At 35.4% G+C, this 22,777-nt stretch overlaps 2 protein-coding genes across 2 annotated transcripts; one reads left to right on the top strand and one right to left on the bottom strand.

Annotated features, from left to right (window-relative positions):
* Positions 1-4,777: 4,777 nt before the first annotated feature.
* Positions 4,778-5,671, bottom strand: LOC145766557 (ubiquitin domain-containing protein UBFD1-like). Its single transcript, XM_082578280.1, has one exon. The coding sequence runs from the start codon at positions 5,669-5,671 to the stop codon at positions 4,778-4,780; it is 894 nt and encodes a 297-aa protein (XP_082434406.1).
* Positions 5,672-14,803: 9,132 nt separating this feature from the next.
* LOC145781772 (angiopoietin-1-like) lies at positions 14,804-22,533 on the top strand. Its single transcript, XM_082593445.1, has 6 exons — positions 14,804-14,909; positions 15,369-15,511; positions 16,253-16,352; positions 16,975-17,071; positions 17,737-17,816; positions 19,402-22,533. The coding sequence occupies exons 1-6, from the start codon at positions 14,807-14,809 to the stop codon at positions 19,659-19,661; spliced, it is 783 nt and encodes a 260-aa protein (XP_082449571.1). The 5' UTR covers positions 14,804-14,806; the 3' UTR covers positions 19,662-22,533.
* The last annotated feature ends 244 nt before the right edge of the window (positions 22,534-22,777 follow it).

Here is a 22,777-nt window from a genome sequence, read left to right as displayed (position 1 = left end):
GTTTGGGATGCATAATGTCCTTTCCAAGAGAAAACATGCGTTCCACAGAAGAGCTGAATGGTATTGGTGTGTTGTATTTCAAGAATAAGTCTTGAAAACGTTTACTCGGAAAGGTATCACTGTTCCGAGCGTGCTTTGATGGTTTAGCACATATAAATCTTTTAACGAGGTCCACTGCACCAACATCGCTCTTTTCAAAGGTAGGCTATAGAGCTCTTGAAATATTGTATCTTCAACCTCCACGATGACATTCATTGATTTTCCTCTTTCTCTCTTTGATCTCTCGTTCTCGATACTGCTCACGATATGAGTGCTCACCATTTCGCGAACTTCTTCCGCATGTATATTCCAGGTAGCTATTCCAACCAATTAACGCGAAAACGGGTAATTCGGATGAGTCGCGATGGCCAGAATACATCATGAAACTCTGATTGTGAAACGAGATTTTCCATGAAAACAAAAATGACGCATAGCGCTTGACGCTTAAAATCGGCGAAATAGTTGACGGCGCTATCACTTCTGTCAACTAAAAATTAAATTGACGGCGCTAGCCTCAGCGTCAACGTACAACCAGTGGCGTAGCTAAGGGGGGATTTTGGGGGTTACAACCCCCCCCCACTTTGGCACGCGTGTGACGTCACGATATTGAGAATGATGCTTTCAGTCTAAAAAAAATTGCCTAATTTTAAACAAAATTGCATTAAAAGAGCAAGTTTTGCCAATACCAAACATCTCAGCCAGGAATTAGCAACAAGAAAACATAGAGACTTAGTTTTATTTCCCGAAAATGCTGAAGAAAACATGATCTTATCCTTTTGCTATGCCACCAGACACCACCATTTTACAGGAATATTCGTAATCACATTTTTGTTGAAAATGCTCTCAGAATGCACCAAATTCAAAGTAATTTTCCAAAATTTTCCGGGGGAGGGCCCCAGACCCCCCGCCGCTGGGTCGTCAAATCCCCCCCCTTTCAAATTTCCTGGCTACGCTACTGCGTACAACACTGTCCTTAGGAAAATACTGCTATTAAATTTTTAACTTAAATTTAGCCTATAATCTTTAAGTTTATTTGTGGCATATTCATCGCGGAGATCACAAAATGTGAAGATGGAATGGAAGATGGAAGAGATTTCTGAGATGGAATGGAAGATGAAATGGAAGACTTCTAAGATGGAATGTAGATGGAATGGAAGAAAATCTCAGGATGGAAGATGGAAAAAAACTTCTTCCATTCCATTCCATCCCATACCCTGAATGCAAGGGCAGACTTCACGCAACACCGGTAACGGTAGGTAGCCTCACACTGCTGCAGTAACGTTTTGCAGATTTTCCAGCACCCAAAATTTTAACCAAACATAGCAATTCATTTGATGAGAATGAATTTACCTAAAAGCAAAGAAAACGTTGTGCAGTTCTGCTAATTTTTGAACTTCTTAGTAACTCTCCAGCTGTCCATTTCGCAAGAAAAATCAGGAAAGTGAGTCGTCCCGGTATTCCACTGTCCCTAGATTCAAATAAGCAATCAAATACCATTGGCCCAGTAACAAAAAAGCAACGTTGTTTTAGCATTTTCACCTAAACTTATCTACGTAGTCTAGCTTAATAGCTTACAACAGAAACAAAATTCATGTCAAACTAAGTAACTTTGTGGACTGTAAATGGTATTTGGATGCTTTGGATGCTTAACATCCTGGCTGTAAATTATTTCACTCAGGAGGGTACTCTGAATGAAAAGCTGTTTTTGAAGTAGGCTGCGTTGCTCAAGTGCACACCACGATAGTCGAAACAACGATTGTTACTGTTGAAGTATTTTTCCTCACATTGTCGGGAGCTCAACTGACTGCTATGTCGGGACAGACGTCTGCATACCTCTAATTGTACTGTAAATGGAAAAGTAGTTTGTAAAATTGAAGTTATTTCATAAACCATGAGCAAACTTGTAGCCTATGCAGGTAGTATAATACCATCCATGCAGCAGCTACAAATGTTCCAAGCTAGCCTACCAAATTTTCTAGGCTACAATACTTGTGCTTTTGTTGCTGCCTTGCAGTAAAAAGCTTAGGCCTACTGCGTTGCTCTTATGTGCGGAGTCTATCCACATTTGTTTATGTAGGTTATTCTTTGTTTAAAATTGTAGGCTACATGTAGCCTATTCGGTAATGCAGTTGAAACTCTATATGCTACATTATACAAATCGTCATCGATTAAACGCAACCAGAGATTGAAATCTGAGAAACTTATCTTAGTTTTATTTCTGAAGATCTTTGTCAAAGCACACACGCCAGTTTATAAACTTTACGTTAAAGCTAGTACAATCATTGCAAGTTGAGCATTTTGTTAAGTGCTTAAAGTTTTTAGTTGCAATGTAAAACTGCTTATAAACATCCAAGGCCGTGTTAACACCATCTTGCCCCCTTCTCGAAATCTACTAAGCGCCACTATTTTTAATGGTTCTTCTTGAAAATAAGGCAACAAAGCGTTGAGCAATAGCCACAAATTTTTATGATAAAAGAAAAAAATACATCGATCATTTCAGCAAAGAGAAAACAACTCTCAAGAGTTTTTAGAAAAAAATAGTAATTAGGCCATGTCGACAGACAGCGTATCAGCGAATCTCGAGAAAGTCGATGGACCACAGTTTTAAGAAAACAAAATTTATAAGTTAAATAGGGCTACCATATGTCCTCTTTTAAGAGGATTTGTCCTCTTTTTTGAAGAAAAATAAATTGTCCTCCGAGGACACCCAAACATGCTCATTTGTCCTCTTTTTTGATTTCTGTTTAACATTCTGATTTATAGATTTAAAAAAAAAACATTGACGTACTATTTGATCTGCTGTTCTAAACAATCTCAGACGTTCATTGAAACATACTACATTGCTTTGCGATTGTCTTAAGTAGCCAAATAGTGGTCAGCGATGAGTGCGAGCGGAACTGCGAATTCACTTGTGAGGAAATTTCCTCATTTGAGGAGATCTGATCAACAAATTAATGAAAACGAAAAATTGGGACAAACTAAAAAAAAATGTAAATATCAAAAAATGAGTAAACCACAAAGAAATAAAACATTAAAAAACGCAAATACTTGCAAAAGCTCTACCAATAAATTTTTGTAGTTACCAAACCTGGTTGATTTTTTATTGATTATTATACGTTTGGTTGAATCCTCTTACATGGATCCTACAATTATTTATGATTAGCAATTCCCATAACACCGAGAAGCCAGAACTGAGGTTTAGAGTCTGCAGAAACCTTTTATTACTACTACTTGCAAAAGAGTTTGACATTTACATTTTAAGGTTCTCAAAGTTTTACAATAAATTATTATTTTACCCGGATCTATTTTGTATTGATTCAGCGCTTGTAAACGTTGCTGATTACCAACTTAATAGTTTGGCTAATTTGTCAAGTAAAGCAAATCTAAAAAATAATCCAAAGTGCACTATGCATAACATAGCCTATAGCCCATTTCAAAATAAATCGTGGCATGGATACTTACAACTTATGTGGGTGCAAATGTAGAATGACTTTAATCTATGATGCAGCCACAATGGTACAAGAAAAGAAACAGCCTTTGAGTTGTGTCTGTCCTTAGCATCTCATTAACGGCCGGGTGCAACTGCAATTACATTTCGTGCAAGTAATTTTATGATTTCGTTAAAGCTGATTTTTTTTCGAAAAAAAGTTAAGGCATGGCTACCTGCAGATACTGCCTGATTTGTCCCATTTTTATGACATTATCACATCACATTGTTATTTTGTCGCACAAATCTAACAAATCGGCTTTCGAGAAACAAACAAACTAGTCTGTTTTTTTGTGTCTGTTTTTTTTTGCTGTAACTTTTGCTGCATAGGTTTATAATTATCCAAAAAGATGTCAAAAATTCTTCATACGTAACATTCTACTTGTATTTTATCCGCTGGCGAAACTTGTCCTCTTTTTAGGCGATGAAATTATGGTAGGCCTAAGTTAAGATAAACAGACAATGCAAAACAAAATCTTCAAAAAGTAAAGTTGGATAAGGGATGTTGAGCTTGCCCACGGAACAATGTTTCATAAATGCATTGTTGGCTATGTGAATAAAATGTGGTTGAGCAAACAGAGCGAGCAAGAATTTTTTCAAAAAATTAAAAACAAAATTAGATGTAAAATTACAAGTCAAAAAACGCTGCACAAATTAAAATATGCGTGGGACCCCAGATCGGAGGTTGGGAAGCAATAAATATTGCTTTGCATATAATTTAAGCTATTGGTTATCGAGCTTCTGTAGCAGCTTTCTTCATTTTTGAACAATAAAAAAATATTAAACGGATTAAAATGACAAAGCCTCTAAGCAGCCATGGCCCCCCGGCCTGAGGGCACAGGGAGAGTTAACACGGACCTGTACACATCAATAATTAGGCTACATACGCAGGTTAAAACAGCAAGCTTTAAAATCAATTATACTTCAAGTTTGTAAACAGAAATCTTATTGCTAAGACCCCTGGTTAAGACGCACGAAATGCACAGACATCTTAGTAAGGTACAAATAATAACTTACAACCTATCAAGATTTGAAGGTTTTAAAAATCTCGTATCCATGCTGGAAATAACACAAGACCGATCCGGTTAGAGTTCCTCCTCAAGTTAATTCAAAAGATTGTCATGATAATGATGTAGTAGACAAAAAAGTTACTTGTTGTTGTGGAGTTTTTCAACACATTTAAACCATTAAACTTTCAATGTTTAATATTGACTATAATTTACTTTTTAGCACTACGTTACAAGCAGTTTTTCATTTCTTAATTTTTTTTCGTGTTAAAAACAAGATGATAGACTTGATAAACTGAGCCGGAATCCAATATATCCATTGTATGATGGAGGGGTAATTTCGTAACTCAATGCCTAATATGTAGTAATTTTTATTGACATGTGTTTTTGCGTAATGAACTCCCTCAATAGTGTTAAGGTTTAATTTATATGTGGAGGTTTTTGTAGCCATCCATATCTGTCGCTTCTCATATTCAAACACCAAACGGACGTTCTCCCCGTTTGAGTTAACAACGCCACACAAAGGATTAGGAAAACATCTTTCGTCATGATTTCGATGCCCTTTTACAGCATTTTCAGGAAGGCCTGCATCCATGATGAGTTTGTGGCATATTTTTTGTGTCTCGCATATGTCGTGATGTTTTGGAGGTGGTAGGCCAATGTGCACCACATCATTAATCTCTTGCTCAGTAGATCCAACTAGTAAAATCTTAGATCCTTCTTTTATTCCGATTGCTGATATAACTTCCACATCTTCTACCAATCGTTTAAAAATGAGCTTTTGGAATTTAGGATGAATTCCTGTCATTTTTTGAAGATGTTGCTTCAGAGCAAGAACTGTTTCGTTAAAACACAGTGTTATATCAAATTTTGAAGTTTTGTGTACAACTTTAAACGATATATTATTACTTTCTTTCGTTACATTGAATGTTGAGGTACTCGGCATATCGGAACTATCTTCGAGTGTAGGCGAAGGCAAGATTGAGTTTTCATATTTTGAAGTTGTTAAAGCTTTTTTGGATACAAAATGCGGTTTGCTTGAGTTTTTTTTGTCTGGAGGTTGTTCCCTGACAAGAAATGTTTCTTCAGCGTTTGAGTTTGGGTCATTTTCTTTGACAATGTTTTGTTTTTCATCCATTACTCGATTTGGCACCTAATGGCAAAATATCACATCAAACCAAATCCAATTAAAATACTTTAAAATCAGCTTTAAAAAGTATCTACGTTTTGACAAATGAAATGCCCAAATCTGGAAAAATTGTGAAAAAATAATAAATTTTTTAATAGTTTTCTTAATAATCTGTTTCAGATCCTTGCAACTCAGCAAACCAACAATTTTTTCACGGGAGTTCAGCGGTTTGGCAAAGAATTTTCCAATTGCAACTTACAATTAACTATCTTGTTATAAACGATGCAAACTTTAAATGTCACGCTATGCAGGGGTCACCAACTGGCGGCCCGCGGAAAGTATCAGCGTACAAGTATATAATCCAAATCGTCATATTCACATAATAATCAGTATATAATCGTAATAATCAAAGAAAGACGGTTTTATAGACACTCACAAAAAGGATGAAAAACAAACTCATTGCTTTTTTAGAGGGAACACTGTTCATGACTTAAGATAGAAACTTTTTTTTTGGTGACTTCCACAAGCGTTTGTTTCATGGTGCCTGGTTGCTTTCTCCCTGTTATTGGAGCCTATTTTTTCAATGATATGTTTGCAGATCACTATTGTTGCCTGTATTGCGATGTGTCAAACATTTCCTTGTATATTGAAACTGTTAATTGCAAGATATCTTTTGTGAAGCAAAGTGACAACACCACTCTTGCTTGGCAATGAATATTCTGATGAAACCGCTCGCCTTAGTGCTGTCAGTACGCAAAACAAGTGGCTTCATTTATAAGGCATTGTTAAAGAAGTCAAAAGTGTTGTTAAAGGAGCTTGGCCTGGCAGTAATGTTGTTCGACTAGTTTTGTTGCGGTATTCTAAGATAACTATTAATAACATGTAGGCTTAATGCTAGATACTTGGTACGAAATGCGTTCTTTTCTAGCATAAGAGTCAACCTACCTAAAATTTTATTTGTGCTACCCGCCACAGCTCTCCTTAGTGCCAAAGTGGCCCCCATGCAAAAAAGGTTGGTGACCCCTGCGTTATAGGATACCACAAGGGCGTTTTCACTTTGTGCAATTTTTATGTTTCATCGAGGTTGATGTCTAGTGGTCAAAGACATAGATCGAGTACACAAGAAGAAAACAAAGGCAATATGCGTGTCACCTTGAACTACTGTATGATATTAACTATCTTGCCAAGATACAGCAGAGTATCGAACCAACGCCCTTCGGAATGTCAGACAAATGAAACACAGGTGACACGTATGCAAGTCGGACCATGGTATTTTATACTATAAGTTACATAGCTTATTATAATTATGCAAGAGAAGTCTATTTTCACCACAACTTGCTGTTTACTGCATTTTTGGTAAATACTTGGCAAATTTTATTGAAGGCCAAAGGTTAGATTTAGGGTAGCCTACGCTATAATTTTTGTCCATGGACAATTGGACATACTAAAACAGAAACAATTTAACATGTTGCTATTTTTCAAGAAAATAGGAATTTGTTCCCAAATCAGTCATGAAATTAACATGAAGCAAAAATTAATTGCTCTAAAAAGCAGGTTGACTACCCAGGAGAAAGTCAATAGTTGCAAGGTTGCACTTGCATTGATGGAATGTCAACAACAGTATCCTGGTGACACCGATAGCATCATGCCTTGCATTTCAATGACTTGTACACATTGTTTTCATTTTTTAAACATAATTATAAGTTATGATTCTTGTTTGAAAGTGAGTCACTGTAGCCTATTGCAATTGCGACGGGACTGCAGTAGTTTTAAAGCTTGGATTATACGTCAAGATGTCACCACACACAGTAAGCCTATACCATATAGGATTTTTCTAGCTGCTGGCACAAGAAAACAAGCCGCGCCATTCTAAAGTATTTGGTTAACTTTAATCAACCTAGACTGGGCCTAGAATCAATCACAAGCACAACCAGATGGATTGACTGGTCTGTCACTGAGCCGATATTCCGCTGCCAACTATGATAAATGTTGTAAAATTCAGCATATGTTACTACTTACACATGCCTTTACAGATATACTTTAAATGTTAAAACAAAAAACTTCTAGAATTCCCTGCTTCGTTACACTGATTTTCAGCACCAGCCTTCTGATTTCAAGCATCATACTATAAAATATGGTCTTTAGCCAATTGCGAAAAAGCTGCAGAATTCGAAATTGTTTGATTATTTTGCACTTTTTCTAATTTGCTTGCAACCCAAGAGCTGCAGGGCACCAGCTCAAATGGTTTTGCCTTCGGCTCTGGAGCTGGTAGATCTGAGATCGATTCCAGGTCGGGTCATACCAAAGCCTTTAAAAACGGCACTGATTGTGTTCTTTCTTGCATAACGCAGTAAGAATAAGTCGGGTAATAATGTGATGACATTGTAAACCAGATAGGCCTATAAACTTAAAAATAAGCCCTGTCGCTAAAAGACTTTAGCAGTTGTAGAGCGACAATAAGTAAAACCAATGGCAATAAAATATGAACTCTCACGATCTTTGCGTATGTCACTGCATTTACGGATTGAATAACACTGGTCTACATGAATATTTTTTTGTTTATGAGATCAACGTTTTCCAACTAACTTTGGAACGCTGATTTCAAAAATGTCAATTTTTTTGCCTATCACATCAGGAATTAAAGTTACGATAAAAAAAACTCTGAAAAAAAAACTATCATCCCTGAAATAGCTGTGTCACAATCTAAATAGCCTACTCACCGACCACGCAATTGCGTCGCACAAAAATGCAAGCTTGCATGGATGCGCATTGCGCATGGCATCGGTTTGCAGAGAAAATGCCAAACGTAATCTGGCACGCAACCGTTGAAATCTAAATTGTAAGTTTACGTAGTTTGACTGTGAAATGTTTTTAAATCGTGTTAGATGCGCCTGCTGAAATTGATGTGTAGATTGATCAAGATTGCATAAGGGTGAGGGGAATGCTAAAACGTAATGCAGACAAGTGACTATGATTTTGTTGGCAGGTTAGAATGACAAGATTTCACTACTATAAGTACAAAGATGCCTAGAAAATGTGTCAGCTCACCAAACTCATGTTGTTATTTTTACCAGAAAGTTTACGGTTGCAAATAACAGATGCTGCAAAACAATGAATATAAAAAAAAACTTTATCACGCTTATTGTGGCATTAAATTTGGTGATCTGGATAAAGACCTTGGCTCACATGTTGCATGCACATCGTGTCCACTAAACTTACGTATGTGGTACCAGAAAAACTCAAGAGCCTTGTCTTTAGGGTCCCCATGGTATGGAAGGTGCAAGAAAACCATCACAATGATTATTATTTTTGTATGGTGAATATTAATAGGTTTAACAAAAAAAAAATCCAAAATCCATCACGGTATCCCAACCTAATTTAAAATCAGCAATGAGGCCTGTATCGCGTGATGAAATTTCTGTGCCAACAGAGATGTAAAATTGATCAGAATCTGAAAGAAGTGCAGGTGATAAAAAGCACTATCAAAAAGATATGAACGATGACCCTCCTATGCTGAATCTTCCAAGCGAACTCAGTTGAATGATCACACAAGAGAGTTGAATCTGTGTCCGCTACAAATCTCTCAAAATAAGCTGCTCAACTGTTAGTGTCACGATTAAGAGAAAATAATTTTCCAGAAAATGGTGCAACTTTTGCATGGTACCGCTGCAGAGAGAAAGAATTTATAAAATATTTTAGTAAAGAAAATACTCTGGTTTGTTATAAGGATATTAAGAGTTTGGTTGAAAAAAATTGAGATATCACATTAAGCAAAAGATTGGAGACTGTTTACAGATTCTTTAAAAGCGAGCATGAAAACTTTGTTGCTGTACTATGGGCCATCTGAGCCATCAGTAGACCTACCTGTGGCATACAAAGGTGGACAGCAGCAGGCTACTTTTGTAGCGGCATTACTTTTTTGGTAGCGGTAGCGCGCTGCTATATTTTTGGATAGTGGCTGCAGAAGACAAACATACAGTAGGTTATATTACGATTATTATGCAAATATGCAAATTTTGAGCTTTATCGAGTCTAGATTAGTGTGTTTGCAATATTTTAAATTAATTCACCAAAAGTGATATATCATGCGTGTAGCATTTATCTCAGAAACCTGATGTGGTAGAAACAAAAGGACCACAGATACGGAATCAGCTCCGTAAACATACAGATAAAGAGACAGATGAAAAATTAATACGAGAAATAGCTCGCGGCACCCTAGGCCTAAAGTATTGCAAATGGCATCCCGATTGGGAACCACCGAGCTATCTCTTTAACAATAAATGGCTTAAAAATACTCAAAAATCGACCAAAGCAAGATACATTTTGTCTTAATTTTTAGAAGAAAGGTCCCACGCCTCTTATCAAACTATTTGCTGTTTGTACTTCAACTTTTCCATTTAGTCTTAGAATTTTTGCTTCGTGTGATCTCCGGTAGGCCTACCCTCCAAATTGTTCTACATCTGCTATTGTCTACCAGCGGTAGAAAATTGTCGTGTCGGAGTGTGAGATTTAGTCACTTTGCTTTAGGATTGCATTGCACTTTAAATAATGGCCTATGTGGCTTATTTAGCTCTAAGGCAGAAAGAACCCTGTTTGCCAGATTAACAAGGGCAAACACATCTACAAATGTTTTCAATGTCTTAGCTCAAAGCATTTCTTTTCTGCCAATTGCCGCAATAGGCTATATTTATCTGATAGTTTAGTTTTTTAATGTTTCCCAATCTATGGATCGCGACCCACACATGGGTCGCTAAGGGTAAAAAATGGATCGTGCAGAGACGATTCAAGTCTGTCAAAATAGGAATTTGTAAATAAAAATAAAAATAAAGTTTAATTTTTCTTCACTTAAGTTGTTTTAATCCCAACATTGACTAGGTGATTGGATCAGGCGCATTTATTTGGCTTCTCTTATCAAAATCAATTATTACTTTATTTGCATTTCTGCCGCATTCAAGTCACTTCTTTCAATAACTCATGGTAAACGTGAGTTCAACTGCAAGTTCACAATGCAAAAATTGCTGAACTACTTTTTTGAATTTGGAGTTCATTTTTATCTTCGATCCTGGTGATGTGAAGTCACAATGTGGGTTGTGACATTTGGACGAAGGGCCCGGAGCACGTGCTAGAAACAAGCGCATTATTTTAAGAAGCGGTATTGAAGTAAAGCAGGTTTGGCTCAGTAACGTATCCAGGGCTTTTACTTAACATCTAAGCAAGTCGAACTGTAATAGGCCCAATCTACAAATGGTTGTCTATAGCAGCCATTATCATCATCATCACGTGCCGTCTCCGAGCCAAAAGTTGGCTAATATTTGCTTCCATACGTTACATTCCTATTCATAATTAGTAACAGCAGTCACACATTGAAAAATAGTGCAATGCTGAAAATGTCTGTGTCGTTAGTCCCAAGATGTTCACCAAACTCAGATTTGGGAGGCGCTCAAAAGAGCTTGGGAGCCACTGGTTTAGGAAGTATAGTTTATAAACAGAAAAATATAAATTGCTTTTGTTGTTTCACTTAAGTTTCGAGCATTATAAATATTCACATCTCTTAAGCTCTATTTATCTACATTTGTGGAACATTCCTTTAAGAAAAATTAAAAAAATAGGCATAGTTGCTTAACTGTGCTTATAAAGTATATAATTGCTCATAACATTGTTTACGAGATATGATCGGATCGAATAGCAAAACGGTAAAAGCGTCCAAGACAATCAAGACTATTGAGCACTTGAGCAGTCGTCAGAATCAGAACAGGTAAATTTAAAATTCAAAAAGTTTTTTAAATAGTGTTTCATATCGTATTACATTGTTAGTTTTGCTAAAATGGTTATTCGATATTTTGTTTGAAATCTAAAATAATGCAAAGAAGAGCTTTGATAAACTAATTTTCATGTTTGCAAAACTCTTTTGCTGCAACAATAAAAAAACAAACAAACAACAACATCGGTAACAGTACTAGAATTGCATCATTGCCTCCTTTGTTGGCAAGTCACATGATTCAGCTATTTCTTGTTGACGTTAATTCTAAGAAAGGAACATGAAATGTAATAATCTAATACAAGGGTATGTAAACATTAGCCTACAAAACCATATTTAAAATTGCGAATGAAGCAAAAAGTTAACAACTTTCTTTAACTTACTTTCCTAGTATTAAAAAAAAAACAATTAAAATAAAATAAAATAATGATCATAAATAGTGAATAGTGACAACCAATAGTAGCAATACCATCTTCCAGAAGGACAAGAATGCAATATTCAGCATCATTACTTAGTTAGCAAGGGGTGATTGTACTGTAGAGAGCACATGACAAGTTTGATGCATCGAATACGATTACGATTCGTTAATGTAACCGCAACGTTTTGCACATAAATTTATCCTAATGGGGCCAGTGGCGAATTTAACTGATCGGGAGGCACCTGTGCAAAAAAGTTTTTCGCACCTACGCCTACGGCGCGAAAAACTTTACAAGGTAACTTGAAAGTCACCCACACCGTTGCTAATGCCTTGACACCAAGCTCAGTCGCAACCTTGTGATTACAAATTAACCTTGAAAGAAAAAGGAGGCATTTTGCAGAAACTTCAAAGGCTGAGAGAAAATAATAATAATAACACAAAATCACATTTTTCCACGTCGGAGGGCCCTTCAAAAATGGGGCCCAGGGCAACTGCACCCTCTGCTTTCCCCCTAAATACGGGCCTGAATGGGACACAAGAAATTATTCGCTCAACAGAGACAATCCAGTTTCGAACCAACCAATATCTTAGTGATATGATTTGCTCAATCCTATATTCATATCCGAAAATTGCTCAAAGACGCAACTTCAATGACACAACGGGAGTATTGTCAGTGTAAAGCATTTCTAATATTAAACCTTCAAAGAAGCGGACCCGATACAAACATGTCGATCGACGAACGTGTGCCAGGCACTTGCAAGCAGAAACGCAGCAAAATCTGGTGACAGTCGTTCAACTCTAAGCTTGTGCATTTGAATGACTCTCTTCTCTGACTGTGACATACAATGGATGGAACATGGAACAGAACAAACAACGTATTTTGCTTTTAATTTGAAGCACCAAGGCTAAAAATCTTACTGTAGCATTTTTAACGGTTTAGAAAAATACATAGGCAAGGAAGCAAACGTTTATTAAATTACACTTCAATAACCATCAACCTTGGTGAAGAGACTTGCATCGGAGGTTAACAGCCTCTAAAAAAAAGAGAGACTTTTAGATTGAAGACACAACGTAAACTTTCTCACTCCAAATATACTGAAAATATTTTCTTCAAACGCTGGAAGGTCGTGTAAGCTGTTTCTTGACAGATTTTTTCAACACTGCTTTGCAAAAAAACATAAAATAAAACTATAAAGTTATGTATAAGACGTAGACCTACAAACTCTACTGTACACAATCTATCGAACAATGCTAAAAATTAAAAAAAATTAAGAATAATTATATACCATAATTATTTATATTAATAGCTTATATATTTTTTAAAAGTGACAAAAGAAGCATTCCTAATTTTTTTAATGTTTCATTGCGAGAAAATATAATATTAAGGAGCATACGGCGCAAAAGTCCCATGTTTCACACAAAATCACTATGTCAAGCATAAATCTTGCAACTGTCTGCAAGTTCCAAAGTCCCACAGAACTCCTTTGATTTACAACTTATTCTTTGTTCACCAGGCATTTTGGAGTAAAGTCCATATTGGCAAGAAATTTAAAACCATGTTTTTATCACTAAAAAAACACCAAAAATGTGTTTGACATGGGTAGATTCTTTTGTTCGTGGAAACTTAATTTTGTGGGTATTTCTTAGCAAGCTGATAACATGCGCAAAGCAAATTGTATTTTGCTACATACTCTTACATTGTAATAACAAGTCATGTGGTAACTCATCATGTTTGGGAAGCTGAATTTTCTAGCTGAACAAGATTTTTAAAGTTATTCTTCGTAAATTTTATGGATATATTAATACACCGATGATATGGTTTGTCAACATTCTCAGCTGCTTTATGCAAGAAAATAGCATTTTTTTTTGTAAATATGCGATGCAAGTTTTCTACAAATAGTTATTGACAGAACTTTTATTAACAAAGTCATGATTTTTGTTTCACGTGCGCATCAACAGCAACAAAATAGGAATCAAGAACGAATTAACAGCCAGAAAGATAACTTAATGTTGTCTGCATGAAGAATGAAACATCATAAGACATAAACCGTAAAATAAAAATAGTTAATGCTCTAAGTTTTTTGACATGATTATAAAAATTTGTAACGTGTCATATTGTGTCGTTTCGTAATAGCTGATTCTTCTAATGGCTTTATTTTCGTTCATGTGGGGAGAGCGGTGCGAAATATTTTTATAATAAATAACTTAAAAATAAGAAACACAATACTGATGTAAATTAAGAAAACAGTTTTAGGTAAATTTACCTGTTTTAGAAACATTTCTTGAAAGTGTATAAAGATGATGGAATTACTAGCACAGTTTAGGCTATGAAATAAAAGCTGATGTATCTTAGCCTCTGTTACTGTTTCATGATTATATTGAGAATGAAAAGTTACACAAGAACACTTTATTTAGAATGCAACCGAACGATAAAACATAATGATAAAAAGTAAACAAAATTAACCTGGTTTGAAAAAAATACACAATGTATTGATTAAAATTTTACTACTGTATTATTACATACTACTGTATTTGCAATTTACTTTATTAATTGAATGAAATAATGAAGAGGTCGCCTTTACGGTGGCGAAAGCTTTATCATTGATTTATAACGTTTTGAACCTGGCTAGTTTTGTTCGCTCAAAGTTTAGGCTTAGCCTACGGTTAAATCATTTAAAAACTACGATGTTAAATAACGTGTTGAATAATGAAAATGACAGGTCATAGTTTTTTGGCAAGGGTTTGGTTTCTTTTGTAGTATAAATACGCTACAATAGGACGTTTTAAAATATGTGTCACCTCATATGGAGTGGTAAAACTGATGAAGAGCATGCCTTTCGTAAAAAAACATTAAAAGATCTCAAATTATATGGAAGATGGGATAGTAAAATAAACTAAAGTAAAAGCTATGATCTACGAAAATGGAATATAAATTTGCAACCTTAAAATTTTTATTTTCAGAAAGACGATGATTTTAAAAACTATTCTTGTACTCTTTGTTATTACGACGCTTTTGTTGACTGCAAATGGTCAGAATGAAATTAACGACTTTGTGGATGATGGATTAGGGGGTACGTGAATATGCCATGCTCTTTATGAAGCAATGATTTTTATCTGACAATTAAAGCATTATCCAGCTACTGCAGTTCTTTTTACCTCAGCACACAGAACTTATGACAGTAGCTTCTCGTGTTTCGATTAGTAGTTTGCTGTTCAAGAAGTGCAGCCTATAACTTATCATGTCAGACAAACAATGCAAGAAAGAAGACATTTTAATCTCTTAAAAAGAAATTTTTTAACTTTCTACAGCTTGAAAAATAAGACTTTTTTATCTATCTACACAAACTTTATTTTTGAAAGGATGTGTGAAATACTGAAAGCAATTGAAAATTGGTTAAATATCAAAAATGGATTTTACACAAAGATGGTGTAATATACAAATTAGATACATGTTTTCTTCAAAGTTTATTTTTATTCATGGTTTCGATGTAAGTTAGAAATAAATACATAAAAACCTAAATATTTCATAGGAAGTACACTACCAAAAAACTGCGATGATTTGAACTTCAATAAACAAGTGAATTCGAGTGGAGAATACTTTGTGCATGCAGCGAACACGTTTCGAAAAGTTTTTTGTGTGATGAATGAAGCTGTCACGCAAAAAAATTGGCTGGTAAGTGCATAATGGAGAAACGAACACTCAAAAAAATATGCAAAAATCATAAATTTTGCATCATTCAAGGTTACTCAGTGCAGCGCGAAACATAGCTAGCCAGAAAAATTGCCTTGTTTCAATGAAAAAAGAACAAGAAAAACTGACTGCCTTGATAGCTCAGTTGGTTGAGCTCCCGATTATGTGAATTAAGAAACCGCAAGGCCAAGCTGACCATGCATGGTTCGGCTCTTGGGATGTGAGCTTGAGCTACGCATTACTAAACACATTGTTCTAGTCATAGTTCATGGCACCTAGTTGATGAAATAATTCACCAACAAAACAGCACATCAACAATTGGAAACTTGACTTTGCCAACCTCAGCAACCGCGATTGTGTCAATGGTTCAAATTCAAACCCTCTTCAAGTAAAGAAAATTGCCAGAAACAACCTTTCAGAAGCTTTCTCACTCTAACAATAAAAATTCATAATCAACCAAAACTTTAACCACAAGGGAACGCCAACATCAGGTAGTGAGCTTCTGATGTCACTACTCGCAATAAAAATTTTGCATTCGTTGCTCTGAATTTTGAAAAAACACAATAAAACTTAATCAATAGAAGTGACTTGATAAAAGTGTGAGCATGGTTCTAATACTGATGAAAATATTATAAACTTTGAGAAAAAATTAAAGAGCTTTGATTCACAAAAACTCCGATTCCTTACTCTGGCTTACAGTTTACTGTCAGGTACCTGTTCTAGATAATTCAAAGAAGAGTTAATGCAGAATTGGATTTTTATCGCAACTGGAACAACTACACAGAAGGCTTTGGAGATATGTCCAGTGGAAGTTTTTGGCTTGGTAAATCTTTACTAAAATATAAGAAACAGACCACTGTCATCTAGTGATACAAGTTGTTCTCTCTTTAATAAAATGATTCAGTGTTCTGTAGTAGTATATATATTTTTCTCGGAGTACGAACATTGTAACAGCAATCAATCAAATTTTTGTTTAAATTTTTTGCGCCCACCAATATCTTAAAATTGATTTGCGGTTGTATGCGAAATGCCCGTCATTATTTTGAATTGAAGCTCATAAGTGAGTGTCACAAAGCTTAGCTTTAGTAGCAGAATATCTATGAATTTATTAAATAGCTTTTAAAAAATGTTTTTTTAATGCTTGCTTTAATGCCTACTTCAGTGTATTCTTGCTGCTGAGTATGCTACTACTGTAGATAGAAAATTTTAACATCGTTGGTGACAAAAATTGGAATTGGAAGAGTTTCTAGAAAATTGTATCGGAAGCCGAACCAATAGCGTTAGCAGCTGATGGAGTTGTCTGAATTTTGATTAAGCTGCAAAAAACGCTAGGCGTAAAAGAGTTAATTTTCAGTGATAATAAACTTTTTCCAAATGAAAAAAAAGAACGTGAAAGTAGAGTACCCCTATCGGTACTTGACTGATTTAACCGCGCTATATTTTAGGACTTGAAAAGATCCATGCTATTACTTCATTGGGAGATTATTTGTTGAGAATTGAATTATTGGATTTCAACAACAGAACGGCATGGGTTGAATCAAAGTAAGAAAGTTTATGTTTCATTTTTCAAAAGTGGTTCTGCAGTATTTTTTGTAGTACCGGTATGTTCATTTTTTGTTATTTTGGAACATATTCCTCTCTTCTCTTGTTGGAGGTCCAATACAACCAGGAAGTATAAAAACAATCGCCCATTAATTAGTAGGCCTATAAATTCAAATACAGTACTTATATAGTTATTTGAACATTGGAGGCAAAATGTAGTAAGTTTAATAATGTTTAACTGCATGTAGGCTACTTGCTAATTTCTAGGAACGATTTAATTTTAATTCATTAAACAATCTCTACGAAACGTCTTCGCTTTCTCAAGTTTGTGTGACAAGGCTAGCTCCAATTCTAAAAAACACGTCTTTCCACATCACGCGTTGTTCTAAAGCACTTTTAATAGAAGTTCGGCAAGGTTGTTTTTAGAGATTGTTTGTGATGGTTAGGCAGTTTATTTCATTGTTCACACTCCTCTTGCTTGCCTTCGACGTACATTACAGTATAATATACATTACAGGATTTAGATTGTTATTTGAACTTTTGCTGTTATCTCAAATTTAGTTTTGAGTTTAATTTCAAACTTGCTTTTGAAAGGTCTTTGAACGAATTTTAAAAGTCTTCAGTCATACGTAAGTTTAATCTGTTGTGCGACATTTTACTTTCAGTCACTTCTCCATAAGTGGACCAGAAGACAATTATCGGTTTAACATATCGAAAAATAAAAAGGATCATAGAGGCTCTGCAGGTATTCAGATTGTTCAAGAATAACAGTAGAAATAAATGGGTTTGATTACTGTAATTTAAAAACTGTAATTAAAAAAATTAAGAAATAATTTACTTATCAGTCCCTATACTGTTTCAGAACCTAATTTTATTTGAATTTTAACGCAAACGTCGAAAAACCGTAGTTTCCAGCGCTACAATGAAAAACATTACCTTAAGTAAGGCTTGTCAAACTGGGGTTGTCAAGCTAGGGATAGTTGGCTCGTATTTTACGTGAAAGTTAATATAGCCTACTGCAGTTGCTACAGCCGTTGAGCAAATAATTAAATTCCGGGAGGGACCATGCCTTTAAAACAAGAGAATTCTAACGTAGTAAATAAATATATATCAAGAAAAGGAAAATTTTCAGTAAGTTTATCAAGGTAAGATGCAGTTTTTCATAAAAAAAACTAAATTCAAGAGCTAATAAACACGCATTGCATCACAGTAAGATTCCAAAATATGCAGTGTTTGTTTTAGTTCCAGGCCCATAAAGAGATCTCAACAAATAAAATTGCCTCGGGTTCAAGACTACCTTCTGTACCAATGATGGATACAGGAGAGCACTTAATTACTTGCTCCCCTAAGCAGAGTAAAAAACATTTCATTTTTTTCAATTTTGCGATTTTTTTGATTTTTTTTCTTAACCTACAGCTTCGAGAAAACGTGTTTTCTGCAGTGAATTTAAAGGTGGGCCTAACAATTTTATGTGCCCCACAAAAACTAAGAAAATAATGCGATTTCGAACTAAACTCAAAACGTAACTAGTAAACAGCTAGTAAACAATTAAATAACCTACCCCAGTTCTCAAAATAGGTGTGAGGTGAAGTGTGCGTTGTGTAAAGCCTACTAGGCCTATAGGGATTGGTGATGGGAACGCTTAAGACGACTTTCAAATTTCATTGAAAGTCTAGTCTAGACTGAAGCTACAGCACTACACATTATAAAAGACCATTAAAAACTTTGTAAAAAAGTGAATCATTGAAATCTTCTGTGGTCATGAATAGGCTACAATGACTGAAAGTTGATTTCAACTTTGTAAGCTAACTACAACTTTTACACGAATGTAGTTCCAATTGAAAAGAATTGGGCAATAAAAAGTGAGAGTTTTGAAAAAAATTAACCATTAGCCTGCGTTGTCGAAAAATACACAAAGCGAATAAAACAAGGCAAAACTAACCTATCTAAGATTTTTAAGGGGAAAACTTCCACTTTTTTTAAAAGGAACACTCATACGGTATCCGGGTTGCCTCCTTGGAACTCCGCTTTCCAACTATTATTTTCTTCTACAAATTTTTGCTTTTTAAAAACTCGATTAGATGACCTCCCAATTTATTTTTCTAGATTCTCTACTATTCTGTACTGTAGGCTGCCTCCTTTTAATCTTAATGGCTTGCAAATTCTTTGACAATTCTGGTATCTACTAAGACTACTAGACTGTTACAGTATAACCTATCTTTACGTAGTAGGGCTATGGCAGCCTACAATATACTGTATCTTACCACACATTGATTTAAACAAGAAGAGGCAAGTTGATAATTTAGAAACGGTAATCTGTATCATTTCAGGACAAATTCATAGATCGTTTATGTACAACAATGGACAACCATTTTCCACTTTTGATAAAGACAATGATAAATGGAGTGGAAGTTGTGCAGCTGCTCGTAGAGGAGGATGGTGGTTCAATAGATGTACGTACATTAACTTGAATGGAAAATATATAACAAATGGAGGGGATCCGTGGATTCACGAAGGCGTCTACTGGTACTGGTTGAAACGAAGCACTTACTCTCTGAAAAAAGTAGAAATGATGATACGTCCTCTCTGAGAACAAGTTTAAAAACTCAGATATAATCTGCCGTTTTATGTGTTGGCACCAGGCGTGCTGTACATTTCAACACTTCGATGAGACAATTTGTATGTTCTCGAAGTTTTTTGACATTTTTATAAGGACGGTTGAGAGATAACAAGGCACAAGGTTTGAGATTATTATGCAGCTAGTCTGCTTCAGAACTTAAATGGTTTTGTCAATTTGTTATAAACCCATAAGCCTACAGTATAAAAGCGTTGTAAGCACGTATGCATCGTTGTCTACCGAAAGAATAAGATAAAAAAGTCAAAAATAGTAGGCCTACTCTATGCTATTGTTTAATTCACTTCTCGTCTAATGCGTAGGCCTACCAATAGAAAATGAGCTTATCATAAGTTATGGCCCATTATTATAATCGGAAAGCTTCTGTTGTTGGTGTGAGCAAATCATCACACCTGATTAATATAGCCCTCATATAATCTAACATTAGTTGAGACTCTCTTTTGTTTTTAAGGTGAGATTGCAGTGAAAGTAACTTATCCTTGCAGATCGTGAAATTCAAAACCTTTATTCGAATTGAAAGAGATTTATTGTCGTCGAAGGAATAATGCAATAATTAAAAATGGGTGTTTACTCAATCTCGGTCACTGAGTTCGACACAGTGAAATTTTTGATTGTTGCAGTGGGAATTGGGAATTATTCCATTCACTAAATGCCGCTGAATAGATAGCACTCCTGAAATGTGTTGCTCAAGCGTACACCCTGAGAGTCGAACCAGCGCGGTTTGGGTGGTGTACTGCAGTGCAATACGATGCCTATAGGCTATTGCATTGACATTCTTCCATAGAGAGTTGTGTCTGTGCTTAATCTTGCAATGAGTTTTGTACATCGTCAAAATACCATGCGTTTCATCTAAGGATGTAAAGTCAGGCAAAACATAGGCTACATGACTCCGACTACTAGGTTTATTCTATAATTACAGGTCAACCAATTATAATTGGTTGACTCCGGCTTCAGTGTTGTCATTTTTTGGGGGGTTGCCAGATCTTTTTTAATTTTTTGATCATTCAAAAAAAGGTAATCATTAGTTTTATGAAACGTGTTGCATTAAATTTGTGGTGTTACAAGTAACAGAGTTTTTGACTTATTTATTACATTGCAAGGAATTTAAAACTCAAGTAATGTCTAATTAGGCATGCATGTTCACGTTCGTTTGAAATATTAACCGTGGGAAGCTGAACGACAGTGTCGTCTCCGGTATCTATTGTATTACCTATAGAACTATAGTATAATTTGAAAAGTGCGTTTGTTATTAGACACTCAAACTGAATACTGGCTGCAATGAAACCAAAAGTGTCCATTTGATGTAAGGGTATTAAAAGTGTCTAAACATTGTGCACTTTAAAATTTGATGTCGTCGATGTGTATCAGAGTTCGACCAATGGCATAGTTTTTAATCCAACCATACCGTCAAATTTATTAATTACATTACAATTACATTGTTCTGAGATTTTCAAATTATAACTACATTACTTCCAATTGTAATTAATGTTTCAATACTTATGATCATCGATGATGTTTTATAGTTTGATTTCACCAAAAACAAGTAGGCTACAGTTGAATTGCACTTAATAAAGATTAGGTAGCAATGTAGAAGTCATTTTTGAACCTGACTAGCGGATCAAAAAGTGCTGACATCATGCGTGCAACTTATCAAATGTAATTGTGATTTGAACCAATCATTTTTGAAATTACAATTACACAATAACAAAAATTTTCAATTACAATTGAAGACCTGAATTGAAAGACTACTCAAGCTGAAAATACGACTTTTGAGATAGCCTAAAGCAAGTTAGTTCTTTTAAAATTATTTTAACCTTTAATTCTATGCAAACACCGGCATGCAGTAGCGTTTACAGGGGAGTTCAGGGGGTACTTTTAGACTCGGAACCGGGATAATTTTATGGGCCGAAGCCTTGCTAAGGAGCTCGGAAACTTGAAGAAACCATTCGCGTATTCTTTAAATATTGTGAGTATTTTTAGAAGTGTCTTGATTTGGGACCCAAGGATCTCATTGGTACCGGGCCTGAAATATCCTCTCAACGGCCCTATCAGCGTGTGTTATAGCAAAGTTAAACCTTTTTTAAATCAAGTTTGTTTGAAGACGGGAATTGACCATTTTACAACATAGCCTATTTTTGGTGATAACTGAAAACTTAATTTCCACAAACTGTGACTTAAGTAGTTCTACAACTCAGGTCTTCAATTATAATATAACCAACATGAAAATATGTAATTAATTACGTTCAATTACAATTAGGCGACAATTGCAATTGATCTAACTCTGATCAGGGATATCTCGAGAAGGGGATATGAAGGCTTTTATTACGTCTGACAATAGAAAGGCTTCTATTTATCTTAAATAATCTCTGTTTATGGTAAAATGACAATTGGCACATATAGTAATTTAATAAACTTTGTCATGACAACCTGCATTGCACTATTACAACCAGATATGGATATTCAATGAATGCTCATAATCACTTGTTAATTTAGCTACCCGTAGGCTATAGGCTACTTGCTTTACACCTAGCCAACTGCAAAGATTTTGTCAAAAAAAACAGCTAACTGGTAACCTTTCAACTGTCTTTTCAAACAAGTATTCTTTAAATATGTTTTACATAACACTTGCTAACTGTCTTGTGTAGCTGAGTGTACCAGCTGCACTACAAAACTTTCTGCAATTCAAAAAAGAACCGCATGTTAACGCGGTACCAACTATCGCCCTTCTAGTGTCATGAGAGTCAACAATCGCTCTGAGCCTTCGTATCCCCTTCTTTAGATAAACCTGACTCTGATGTGTGTTCTGATTCTGAAGTTGTGATTAAAATTAAATCGGCGACTTAAAAAAGAGGTCTGGGGTGCGGCTCAACTACCTGCGTATTGGCGTCGGACTATTCCGCTCCAGCATGCACAAATGGGAGATGGCTCCATTTGTGATGTGTGAGTGTGGCAAAGAGGAACAAACCGCAGACCACACCATCTGTAACTGCGCCATATACCATGCGTCAAATAGTGTGCGTGGTCTGCGTGAACTGGATGACGAATCAACTCAGCGGTTGCTTGACACTTGC

This window comes from Aplidium turbinatum, chromosome 1, assembly GCF_918807975.1.
Source record: "Aplidium turbinatum chromosome 1, kaAplTurb1.1, whole genome shotgun sequence".
In the NCBI taxonomy this organism is placed as follows: Eukaryota; Metazoa; Chordata; class Ascidiacea; order Aplousobranchia; family Polyclinidae; genus Aplidium; species Aplidium turbinatum.
The sequence above is the reverse complement of the archived record's forward strand: the minus strand, read 5'-3'. Positions and strand labels throughout refer to the sequence as shown.